This window comes from Poecilia latipinna, unplaced genomic scaffold, assembly GCF_001443285.1.
Source record: "Poecilia latipinna isolate Pla-1442-1.1 unplaced genomic scaffold, P_latipinna-1.0 Scaffold662, whole genome shotgun sequence".
Classification (NCBI taxonomy): Eukaryota; Metazoa; Chordata; class Actinopteri; order Cyprinodontiformes; family Poeciliidae; genus Poecilia; species Poecilia latipinna.
The window spans coordinates 41,505-53,972 of NW_015113278.1; the positions used below are offsets into that span (position 1 = coordinate 41,505).

Sequence of the window (12,468 nt, forward strand, 5' to 3'; positions counted from 1 at the left end):
TATATTGTGATATTATATTGTCAATATAATATCACAATATAAATGTGATATTATATTGACACTGATGTCAGAGCTCCACTTCTAGTTGTCAGAATGGCAAAGTTACGTCTGAGTTTGTGTGGTTTCTGCCCTTTGAGTATTCATACAGTTGGGACATATTACTTGATTGTTATGACAACAGCAAAATAATCATAGTCCATACTGTAATGTGTGTGTGTGTGTGTGTGTGTTTAGGACTGTTTTCATCCGGGCTCACTGACTTCCTGTGCTGTCGACGCTGAAACGCTTCTGGATTTGGCAAAGCAGGCAGCAAAGCTTCACCCTCTGTCTTGCATGCAGGTATTTCATAATTAAAATCGTATTTCTGGCCCATTCTCAAGTTGTAGCTATGTTTTTGGTATTGATATCCTCTACTCTCTCAGAAAATTTCCTTGGACAAACCATTGTGGGATTCATGCAGTTACGAAGAAGGTGATCCTTTGGATTCTTGTAAATATCAACCCTGGTGTCTTTAACTGGATTGCTTTATTAACATTTTTTTAAATATATGTTTTTATAGCAAAGATGTTCTTGACAAATGCAAAGCAGATAACGGATAATGAAAATCTTGTACCTCCAATAAACCCAATGCGGAAACTGGGTAAGTCAAAACTAAATGTTCTTTTTGTACTACACAAAAATGTGCAACACTTTTTATTTTACATAAGGTGATCTACATGTAGTTAAAGCAATCAAACTTTCTCCAGCACCAGACCTAATTAAGCACTGGGACTGCTTACTGGGACAGTCCCGTCAGAGACTCAGGGCACAAATAAAAGAATATTTTGAAAAATAAATTTAGAAATAATAAGTCTGTAATCTATTCTATAAAAGAATCACTTTGATTAGATCATTTGTTTTCATTTTGTCTGTTGGAATACTGTTCTTTGAATCTTTACCCATTGTCGTCTTATACTTGAACTGCAAATGTATTGACTTTAATTTTGCTCATACGACGAATGGATTACATTGTTGTATTCATAACTGAAATGAAATGTGTATTCTTACATTCTCTGCATGTGTCAGTTTCCAGGATCCCTCCGAAACCCACTAACAAACAGCAAAAGACAGAGGACCAGAAAACATGCACCGCCCCTAACACGAAAGAAAAAGGCCTGAATCAAGAAGAACGACATAGTGCCAAGGAGGCACTGTCGAGAGAAACCAAAGAAGGATCTCAAAAAGTGTGTCTGAAGGACTTAAAAAATGAAGGAGGGACAGTCCTGCCAGTGAAGTTGAGCACAGAAGAGGCTATGACTGAAAACCCAAAGGAGAAGGTCGTGGAGAGCCACAGAAACACTGAAGAGAATAACGGTGCTTCGACTAAACCAGAAGGCAGCTCAAGTATCAAACCGGAAGCAACCCAACAACAAACGAACAAGAGAAAAATGCCAGTGACTCCAGATGAAGCCAGTGGAAATGGATGCAAAATGAGCCCAAAAAGACAGCGGCTCGCCTCCGACGAGTCGCGTTTTGAAGAATCCACCAAAATGTCACACAAAAGTGGCACAAAAGTGACAAACACAAATGCAGCTGATAAGGAAGAGGATCACAAGAAGGTGATATATGTTTATACATATATTCTAATTTGTTGCGGAAATGGATCTCGGTTACATTGATGAGTTTGGGTTGCGGATCTGCCACATCTTGTGACACACATTTGTACTTTAACAAAGGAAAACTGAACATGCTGCTAATTATTCTTTGCTTTGTTCCTTTTTAAAGGTGGTTTGTTATTCCAATGAGCGAGGCGCAGCCCCAGACACATCCGATAAAAAACCCACAAGCAACACAGATCAACGGAAATCGTCCCTCTCTGAGAACTCCCACACTTCACCTGTTCCCAAAAGTAACAAAGAGCCCGCCGACGGGAGAAGCGGTGGTGGCTCAAGTCCTCGAAGCGCAAACGCAAAATATAAAGCGGACGTTTCTCCAACCAAAATGAAATCAGTAACGTTTGAAGCGGCTACAAAATCTGAAAAACCGAGTGCCGTTCCTTCCACTGCTCTAACGAATACATTGAAATCTACCGCAGGCCCTTCCACACAGACAAAAACCGCTTCCACCACTTCAAAAACATCCACTCCACAGTCCCAGACAGCGTCCATGGCACCAAAAGGTCAAACGCCATCTAAAGAAGCATGCGGCGCTGCATCCTCGTCCGACACTGGATCTGCAGCGACACTTAAACACAAACATCCTCTCAAATCCAAAGACACGGCAGCGCCTAAGACTAAGGAAGCATCATCTGCCGCTTCTGACATGGCTAAACCACAAGTCATAAACGTAAATACTAAACCTTCTGTAAAGACATTGACGAGGGGAAACCCGGACTCTGAAACGGCCGCTTGCAAGAGGAAACCGCCGGCCTCCCATCACCCGAAACCAGAAGAAACCAAGAAGGTACGGAAAGACCTGCCTCATAACGCATCGAGTAAGACAACGCCTGGTAGAAACCTTCCTAAAGTTGGTAAGCATCGTTCAATTTACATAAAACGTCCAACGCATTTTACGCATGCATCGGAGTCTTTTTAAACGTGTGCATCTTGTTGCCGTTGGACAGGATTGAACTACCTGGTTGTGGTGTCCTGTGAGCGAAAGCAGCAGGTCTTCTGTCTGTTGTGTTCACTCAGACTGAATACATCCAGCCATCCGAGCAACTCGGTCCACCAGTACAAATATGTGGTATGTGACTGTTAACTCGTGGTACGAGTACAGCTGCAGCCTTGAAGAAGGAGAATCAATGCTTAGATTATTTTTATTTTATTTTTTTTTCCCTTTCATTAGAAAATGAAATATCCTGAATGGTCTGTGAAGGAGAACATGGAAAACGAGTTAAGCCGCATCATTCATAAGTTGGCAAATGTTGACAAAGAGTTGCCTCACACTCAGATTGTTCAGGTATGTTGAACAAAATCAGCTTTGTGTGTCTTTTGGTAAATAACACACCAGAGAAAGAGAATGATATTTACGTTATTCTCTCACGTTTGAGGAATCCTTGAATCACCTGTTTCCACAAAGTTCCTCCTTGGAGCTGCTGTCTCCAGTTGAGCTTCTTAAAGAGGCAGAGGCCAATTTTGTTTGTTTTTTAATCAATGTTCTGTTTGCACTTTTTTTTTACCCTTTTTCTTTGTTCTGAAGGAATTCAATTATTCTTGTGTGCACAAAAAATGTACGCTTTGAGGTTTTTACATATGCCTCATGTTGTTTGTGTGGATATTTGCTTTTCCTAGAGATTGGAGGTGAAAACGGAAGAGTACCAAACACTGAGAAAACTCCCAGACCACTTGGGTAAATATAACATCGTTTTATTCTGCATCTCCTAAAATCACACTATTGTTTTTTTTTTTTTTCTGTTGTTTGGTCCTGCTTTATTTTGGTGAACTGTTGATCTGAACTCATTTTTGTTATTGAGGAAAATATTTGGCAGTGTGTGTGTGTCAATTTTGTGACTCTACTTATGCTTTTGATTCTCAGCTATAGAAACCGTGAAAACACTGTTGAAGCAAAGAGACCTGAAGGCGCCATCGTCTCGCTCGGTCGATGACACGGAGCATCCTCCCAAGGGCATTTCCAGTCCCTGTGACGTTTCAAGCTCAGGTGATTGTAAGTTTTAATGTTAGCTTGGCGTAGCTTCCTCTAACGCACCTCTAATTATTAAGCAACGCATGTAGACCGTTCGCTCACGTTTTCAGATGTTTTTTTTTGTGTCGTTAATGTGTGCGAGTGACATTCGGCGCAGTGGTCAGTAAATTAGCGAACCTCTCCCTCTAAACGCTTACTCTCAGGGATCCCAGCGTTTCACGATGAAATGTCAGACTCTGCAGACGACCATCAATTCTGGGCAAGCCCGGACCAAGCGTCGGGTGAGACATCAAACGAGAGTTATTATACGGATTATTCTAAGCAGTCAGTGTAGTTTTTAACCCTTTTTACGTCTTCGTATGCAGAAATTGAGTGCGTCGATGAAGATGACGCAGCCGTGTCTGCAGGCCAGTCGTTGAGCGAAACGAGCTCGGATGAGGAAGACGTGCAAGTGGTTGAAGAGATCCAGGATGAAGCCATGCAAACCCAGGATCCACAACAAGTTTTGGATCGATGTGCTCAAGCTGAACATACGGCAGGTATGCTGGATGTGTTTTTTTTAGAGGTTTTATATTCTGTCTAGAACATCTATCGAGTCTGATTTAAGTCTTATACAATAATTAAGACATGTCCACTTTTCCTGGATGAAATCATTTTTAGGAAAAATAAGAATACTCACCCCTTCAGTTTTTATGTTGAGGAAGAGCAGCCACACTTTTCGTTTGAGATATTTCACTTGAAAAGCTGTGCGTTACAACTGTTCCTGTTTTAAAGCGGCGTAGCCTCAATGGCTCTTTTTTACATCGGAAAATTGTCTTAACTAAACTCATCTGCTTTAAATGCAGTATCCAATTGCATCTGGTTTATATGTTGCACCTTAACAAGTTTTAGTTGCACTAGCTCTAAAGTATGACATTTGTTGACTTTGCCAAGCTTGGAAGTCAAGATGTTGTTGTTGCACAGCGTTTAAAATTTTGTCCTCCTTTGTTCCGATCCAGAGACGATCCGGAAAAGTGCAGAAAGGCGTCGTCCAGCTGAGTTACAGAGACACCAGAGCTCAAGTGGTAAAGATCTAGAAGCACAAAATCTGATTCAGGAGCACCTACAATCAATGAGTGACAATAAAATGAACCCAAATCCCATTCCAGGCGATGAAACTGAAGCGGGCGTGACATTTTCAACAACATTTTCTTTTAGAGAGTTGACAAAGTTTACAATTCCATTTGAACTGAAATACTTTGTTTAATTTAGGAACTCCCCAGCAGAATCAGCTGATGGTGCAAGATGACAGTCGGCCTCGTCGTGAAGTCGCGTTTTCGAGAGAGAGCCTGCGTAAGGAAAGCTCTTTATGTCCCACATTTTATTCTTTTTTTTTTGTTGTTGAAATGAAAATTACTACCCCTGGTAAGAAACGAATGTTTGCTTTTTTGTGTAGCTTAATTACACAGTGAACATTTTAGAAGAAAAAAAATCCAACCGAAACAATCTCATTCAGTGTCATCAGTGAAAATGATTATTAGCTCCTGATGTGAAGCCGCTTCACTCTCTGGTTTTGTTTTCGTCAGAATAAAATCCCAGACGGTTGACAAGTTATTAATATTCTATGATTTTACTTTTAATAACAAAAGTATATCGTATGATTTTATTTTTCTGCATGTTTTTATTTTTGTTTGATATTCAAATTCAGCACCAAGTGTGGAAACGACGTCCAAGAATCAAGATAATCGTCTAACTTCAGTAAGACAGCGGTTGAAGAGTGATGCAGCTTTCCAGGAGCCGCAGAAAGCGGAGAAAGTGTCGCCTGCGAGAGTGTGCCGTTCCGGACCGGAAGTCACGGCAGGGCAGCAGAACCAATCGGGCCACAAAGCCGAACCAGATCCTGCGCTTCACTTACGACCTGAAGAGCGCAGTTCTTCACAGGCAATCTCCACTGCTTTGTCTGGTCAGTACTGAGCATCAGAACTGCGCCTGTTCTTTGGCATTTGTGCACGGATTTTTAGTAACACGTGGGTTTTACAGGAAAAAATGTTCTACAATCCAGTGATTTGCAAATCTTCCTGACGGCAAGTAATCAGGATCCCAAAAAGGTTGCTGGTGAGTGTCCCTCCATCAGCGTGTCCTCAGCATCCCGTCTCTTCGTAGAAGCATGTAACATGTTAAAATTGTTTGAATTTACCAGGCAGGGCGTACGTGTGGGAGTGTCATAGTTCATATCAGAAAACCTTCCTGTGCGAAACCTGTGAAGAGATGCTCTCATCCCGAGATATCTGTCAGCACATGGTCAGCCTCAACCACCAGCTCAAATTCTTGGTGTGTATTGGGAATGACATGGAGCAATTGTTCAAAAACACGTTTGTACAGTTTCTTTCTTTTTTTTTTTTTTTTAATAAAGTCCCATGTTTTTCAGTGGAGGGAGGACCAAAGGTTCCTGGACATGTTTTGGCTACAGGATGACTTACCTCTGGACTTTAAAAATCAGGTTTTAATGAATGTTATCCAAGAACTGTCAAAGCGGGAGAAGGCTCTTAATGTTAAACCAAAGGTACGTTGAGTCAACGGAGCATTTCTGTTATCTAGTTTCGTTTGACGCTTTGCAAAAAATAATGAACAAGTACCGACTTTGTGTTTTTTCTTCAAGTGCATATGGCTGAGACCTGAGGACCACAAATTTCTCCTAGCAGCTCCTTTCAGTAAAGGTAACTGTCAACTTAATTAGCAAGTGTTGATGAAATCATTGTCCTGTGTAAATTGTACCTAAAAAGAACTCAAAATGCGTAGTTTATCTGAAGAATTGTGCAACATGAACCGCGTTTTGACCCTTTGAACTTTTTCATATTTGTCACAACCACAAAACTTTGATGCAATTAGTTGTGAAATGGAAAGAAATTTAGATGTTTCAAAAATAATTCAAACATAAATCTGAAAAGTGCGGTGTGCATTTGTACTCAACCCACAAAGTCGGTGCTTGGACTTCAAATCCCAGGTTTAAGCCTGGCGGGCCCCCAGGCTTTACTTGGCCACCCACCAGGCTAAGTGTTGTTTATTTTAAATAGGGATATTTTTATACACTAGTAACTGACAGTAAAGACGGAATAAGCCTGATTTATAGTTGACACATTGAACTGGCGGTTAGGGCCCTCTCTGCACCCGCCCATTGGCCTTACGCACTATTATTTCCACATTATGATGCCTACTTGTGCACCTCCAAATTTTTGTAATTTTTTATTCATTTATTTATTTTTTTAACCCAAAAACTCAGTAGGCTGCTGCCTGGCACCCCAACACCAGGCCTAGCAGGTTTTCTGGGAGAATATCTGAAATCACCTTCAGATGCAGCAAAACCTGCTTCTGTCTCCACCAAATTTGCACATTTGGAGACGGAGCTCAAGCCAGACTGGGTGAAAACCTTTGGTGAAAGCTCAAATGTGAATCCTTGCCATAAATTTTAAATTGGATATCTTTCAACCATGGTTTTAAGCAAACATTCCACAATCTTGTTTTGTACTAATCTGTTTTCTGTGCATTCACTTTTCTTTTTGTAGCATTAGAACTTTTGAAGAGCATCAGAGATGAAGATTTGAGTGATTTTCATCCATCTGGCTCTGCTGGCCATCGGCGTCACAAGAACGGTTAGTGCGTACAGTGAAAGACGAGCGTTACAGCCTGCTTTGTCAAATAATGTCGCACCACTCTGCTTTACGTTTGCTTTTAATGTCCTAAATTTCTTGCCTCCTCCCATCTTCTTGTGTATTTATCAGTTACCTTTTTTCACATGCTTATAACACTCCCATGTGCACAGTTTCTGCTTCTCCTGGTTGTGTTTTGGATACTTGTTGTGGGAAGCGCCTCTGTCCTTGACTCCCCCTCTTTGTTGACCTCACCGCTGCCTCTGCTTGCTGTGAACTGCAGCAGCTGCATCCAGTAATCTGAAGGGCGGCTCCTGTCTGCAGCCTGGCCTGTCTTTTCACACAGAGACCAAAACTAAAATGCGTTTAGTTTTCGTCTCTTATTTCGTCTTTTATTAGTTTGCAGCTGTTCCATGCTTCTTTCATCTTCAGATGATTGTTTCAATGATGCTAATTGTAGTTGTGAAATATTTTTTTTAAACTGCATATTCTCTCTGTATTTAACAATTAATGCTGTACACCTACATTGTGTTGGTCTGTCACATAAAATACATTGTATTTTGAGGTTGCAATCGATGCGTTCTTGGGATATAAATTATTTTTCATGATTCTACATAAAACGTGACTTTAACGCGCACCACGTAACGCTTATAAAGCTGCATGAATTAACCTCGACAATTACGCTTTTAAGCAAATAAACTCCTAATTTAACATTTTATTTCTGTATTACAGGACAGCAGAGTGCAGAAACTACACAAGGCTCAATATGCTCTTTCTGCTTAGTAAAAGCTGATATGTTTTAATGTTTAATTTCATATCAACTATAATCATGATAGGATTTTGGTAGAATGATTAGTCTGCACTGATAGCCACAATAGTAGATCTGGAAACCTTTGCGACAACTAAAGTAGTTACAAAAAAGTTAAACTATGTATTTTAATTTTAGTAAATTATTACCTCTTTTTTCTTATTCTGTGTTTTTAATTCTTTTCTCTTTTTTTGTTGTCTTGTATTATGTTCTTAAAGCTGATCAGAATCCAGGTAAAGCACAGCCTAAAGAGCCAACCCCGGCTGAAAGCTTTGATGCTGCTGGAAGTGGAAGAACCTCAGGGACGGACGTAATCTCTTCCTCTTCAAAGAATGACCATGTGGTCCTTCCAGACCCAAATGTTGCTGCACAAAACCTGAGGCCTCTAGAAGTGAATCCTCCAAACTCAAAGGTTGATCCTGTTGTTCCTTCAAGCTCCACTGTTGTAGATCTCAGTCTAGAGCCCTGCAGTAGTTCTCTCCGGCCACACTACACATCATCCGTCTCTCAGATTGGAGGAACCCCTTGTCCTCAAGAGCTGAATGCTCCTTACTCGAGACATAAAACTGTTGTTCCTTCAGGTCCCCCACATCCCAAACCAAACACATTTAGTGGTGATCCTCTACAGCCAGGATTCAATCCGGGGGTGTCTCCGCTCAGACGAAACTCTGATCCTCTTGACATGAGCTCCAACTCAGTAACTGACCTGATTCCTTCAAACTCTACAAATCTCGATCAACCTATCGGCATTATAAACTCTTCGCGTCAAGATTTCTGGCAATTTGTTTCAAAGCTAGTCTCTATGTGCAAGACTTCCAGTCAGCCAGCTTTACATACTGCTGAAAGGAGAGAGGGTATGAAGATGAGCCAGTCACTTGTTCCTCAAGAAAACGCTTTAGTTCCCACCACTGACCTCAACGAGCCACACAGGTTACACATCAGTGTTCCTAAGGAGATCAGCAGAGTAGGGATTGATCCCAGTCAGACTGGGATCAATCAGCTGCCCATTAATACCATCATAACCTCCAGGTCCAGCCACATTAAGCAGACGTTCAAAGGCCAAACTCGCACTGACGTGAGCAGACGGCAACAGCCGCCAACACCGAGCCACACTGAGACCGTGGCATCTCCAGGAGGCGTCAACCCTTACATCCAGCCTGCTTATCTCCCAAGTAGTGTGCATCCAACACAGAGCCAGCTTCCCCTCGATGCTCTTAGCATGTACCAGCAGTACGTGTATCCAAGCCAGAGCTCCCTTCAGCCGGTAGTGAACCCCATGAACATGCATTCGTTCAGTTACAGTTTAACAGAGCAGATGCCTGTAGTTTGGACAAATGCCAATACGCATCTGTACTACTCCAGAACGCCAGGAAGTGAGCAGTGACTTTACCCAATTTTGTTTGGTCAGCATTTTAAAAAAAAAAAAAAAAAGATACAATCTCTTCAGCTCAGTTTGGTGTTTTCTTCTTTTAATTCCAGAGCTCTGTCTAATGTAAATATGACTTCATATCGTCAGTGTTATCTTGTTAAACAAATAAGTGTTTATCTTCTGACCTATGTCAAAGGTTGTAAGTGAGCTCACTACGAAGAGGTTTTCAGACTTGAAAATGGTGTTAAGCTACCTCGTTTTTGTGCATGCGTGATTTCTTTTTTTAATTGTGATTTCTTTTTCTTTTTTTTCTTTTTTTTTTAAGTGGGCATATTTCATGTTTGATGCGTCTGTTCAATGTAAAATATGTTTTATTTCATTGGTGTATATGAATAAAATGTATGTTTTGTCTACTTTTTTACAAAATAACTTTAGTCTAATCGTTTATTTGGACTAAATCATGCACTGTGCATGATTTAGAAAAATCTGAAAGAGTTCTTTATGGATATGAATGTCATAATCAGAAAACAAACTTGTGGATTTTAAATCCAGGCATTAGGTTCACAATGGATTTATGGATTGCATCCAACCAACCCAGGTCTAAACTAGACACACACCACCTCCAATATTAAGATGAGCATGCCTGCGGTGTATTTTGTCACATTTTGCAAGGGCCAGTTACAGCTTGACGCCACAGCAGCAATCAGGTGGTAATATTGAATGAAATGATTTTAATACAAAATCAATTCTATCTAGATATCTTTCCCGAACTCTGAAACTGATGGAGCTAATTGGAAGAATTTGAGGGACGGAGGATGACACCTCAACCCCGATGCATACCCCGTAGCAGGAGAATGAAGTGGATTTGACCTTTAACCAGCTTGAGTTAGCTGGACTTTTAGTCCCTGCTCTTGACTGACAGCTGCTCAAAGGTCACTTCCGATCCCTCTGTCAGCAGTTTGAGTTCCTTTTTCTTTTTTTAAGCTTTACCATATGCGTCCTGTAGGAGCCTGTGATTAACACTGGGTCCTTTGTTCCCCTTTTGTCTCGGTTCACGGACGCATCCTGTCCCCGCCAGTGAACCAACGTCTATTTATAGCACATCAACAACCTGCATTACATAATTGCAGTTATTTATTTTCTGATTGCAAATGCATCAAAAATGCATTCATAACTTGAGTACAGTTTAAATTATCTGTACGTAATGCTGCTGCTGCTTCACAGTCTTGTTTTACTTCAGGCCAGTTGTAATGACGTTTCAGAGTTTTATATAATTTCAACAGATACTCTTTATTTTAAGACTGATGGTTCACATTCATCATTTATACATTTTTAGTAATGGAATCTTAACAACTACAGGTGAACTATATTTTGTTAGTGCACTTAAGCATGTTAGATAATGGATGGAGTAAAAGAATCATTAGGGCCAAAAAAAAACAAAACAAAGAGCGTATAAGTCGGAGACAAAAGCTGTAGATAATTTTAAAGGTAACAAAACAATTTACCATGTTGGAGCAACTCTTCGAGTGTGGTTGTACAGTGTAAAAAACTTTAAACTTTGGGGAAAACTGAAAGATAAATATGAGCAGCAGCCTCACCTGGGCCTGTTTAGTCGCTGTCACATATTCTCAAAAAAATTAAATTTACAGATGAGGAACTTTTACTGAAATGCATCACACTAGCAATTGTTGAAGAAAAAAAAAATATGAGTTTCAAATGTACTTAAACCAACCTTTACTATTTTGGAGAAACCATGAAGCACTGAGAAGATACAACAACAAGATACAACAACAGGAAAAAGACTGAAGCAAAGTAGCATCCACAATGAGGTGAGGACAAATTCTGGAAAGGGATCGATGTTAGTTTGTCTTTCACTTTAACTGCAGAAAGCTAAAAGTTAAATTTGAGTAGCCTCATGTAGGCCTGTTTACTACCTGACACATATCCTTAAGAAATACAGTTACAGACGAGGAACTTTTACTGAAATATATCCCACTAGCAGGTGTTACAGAAAAGTATCTGTAGAGTTTAAAATTTAAGTGACTGTTTTCGGAACGGATGAAGGAAATTACAAACTCATAGTCAGCACTGACTAACCGTGCTGCCACAAATATTCCAGTAAAACAGTTAAACTGTTGTTTTCCTTCAGAACAATTGCCTGAGACAGTCATCAACGGTTGCAGGGTCAGAGGTCAGCCCCTCTTAACTAGCTATAAGTCTGTTGTCTAACACCAAATAATGCAGTGTAAGCTATTGTCAGAAGGAATGTCTCACATATTCTAGGGATTTCGCATACTTTACAACATCAGAGGCTGTAGGACCAAAGATCAGTTCTATCTAGGACTTTGTATAGTTGAGGACATCACAGGCTGTGATGTCAGAGGTCACCCCTGTCTGCCATGCTCTAAGTTTTTTCTCATGTCCTGTTAAAGATTATGATACAGCACTTATCTATAGTCTGATACCAAATAACTGACAGAATAAAATGTCAGATGTATCCTGCAGGTTTCTCATGCTTGAGGACAGATACACACGCAGGCACACGCAGCAGTAAGACTTTCTCCCTGGCCCCTTCCTCTCTGTCAGTCTGTGTCTCTCTTTGTTTAAATATAGTATAGTATTTATCATTCATCCGAGTAAAGTTTAAAGTTTAGTAAAGGCTTTTATTACAGATTTCAGGTTAGATGGTGGTGTGCTGAGATTTCAGGACTCTCCCCGGATACTTTACGACATCAGAGGCTGTAGGACCAAAGATCAGTTCTATCTAGGACTTCGCATAGTTGAGGACATCACAGGCTGTGATGTCAGAGGTCACACCTGTCTGCCATGCTCTAAGTTTTTTCTCATGTCCTGTTAAAGAGAACATTAGAGAACATTAGCTAAAGTTTTTAGCTAACATTAAAATAACAATTTGACGGTATGTAGAAAACATTAGCTAAAGGTTTTAGCTAACAATTTAAATAATTTGACGGTATTTAGAGAACATTAGCTAAAGGTTTTAGCTAACAATTTAAATAACAATTTGACGGTATTTAGAGAAC

The 12,468-nt window shown here is 40.3% G+C and overlaps 1 protein-coding gene across 3 annotated transcripts in view; it reads left to right on the plus strand.

The window, feature by feature from the left end:
* The window catches only part of LOC106954520 (uncharacterized), a 51,223-nt gene extending 41,367 nt beyond the window's left edge, over positions 1-9,856 (plus strand). The window contains exons 26-45 of one of the 3 annotated variants that reach the window (XM_015044068.1): positions 235-339; positions 423-471; positions 560-640; positions 1,066-1,598; positions 1,765-2,509; positions 2,603-2,724; positions 2,827-2,940; positions 3,273-3,330; positions 3,517-3,645; positions 3,828-3,905; positions 3,990-4,163; positions 4,623-4,688; positions 4,876-4,956; positions 5,312-5,566; positions 5,644-5,718; positions 5,804-5,934; positions 6,032-6,166; positions 6,263-6,320; positions 7,167-7,253; positions 7,983-8,226. In XM_015044068.1, the coding sequence (XP_014899554.1) occupies positions 235-339; positions 423-471; positions 560-640; positions 1,066-1,598; positions 1,765-2,509; positions 2,603-2,724; positions 2,827-2,940; positions 3,273-3,330; positions 3,517-3,645; positions 3,828-3,905; positions 3,990-4,163; positions 4,623-4,688; positions 4,876-4,956; positions 5,312-5,566; positions 5,644-5,718; positions 5,804-5,934; positions 6,032-6,166; positions 6,263-6,320; positions 7,167-7,253; positions 7,983-8,053 (3,147 nt within the window). In that variant the 3' untranslated portion in view covers positions 8,054-8,226. Of the gene's footprint in view, positions 1-234; positions 340-422; positions 472-559; positions 641-1,065; positions 1,599-1,764; positions 2,510-2,602; positions 2,725-2,826; positions 2,941-3,272; positions 3,331-3,516; positions 3,646-3,827; positions 3,906-3,989; positions 4,164-4,622; positions 4,689-4,875; positions 4,957-5,311; positions 5,567-5,643; positions 5,719-5,803; positions 5,935-6,031; positions 6,167-6,262; positions 6,321-7,166; positions 7,254-7,982; positions 8,227-8,276 lie in introns of those variants that run through there. The other 2 variants (XM_015044066.1, XM_015044067.1) reach the window with 2 other exon arrangements.
* Positions 9,857-12,468: the final 2,612 nt, after the last annotated feature.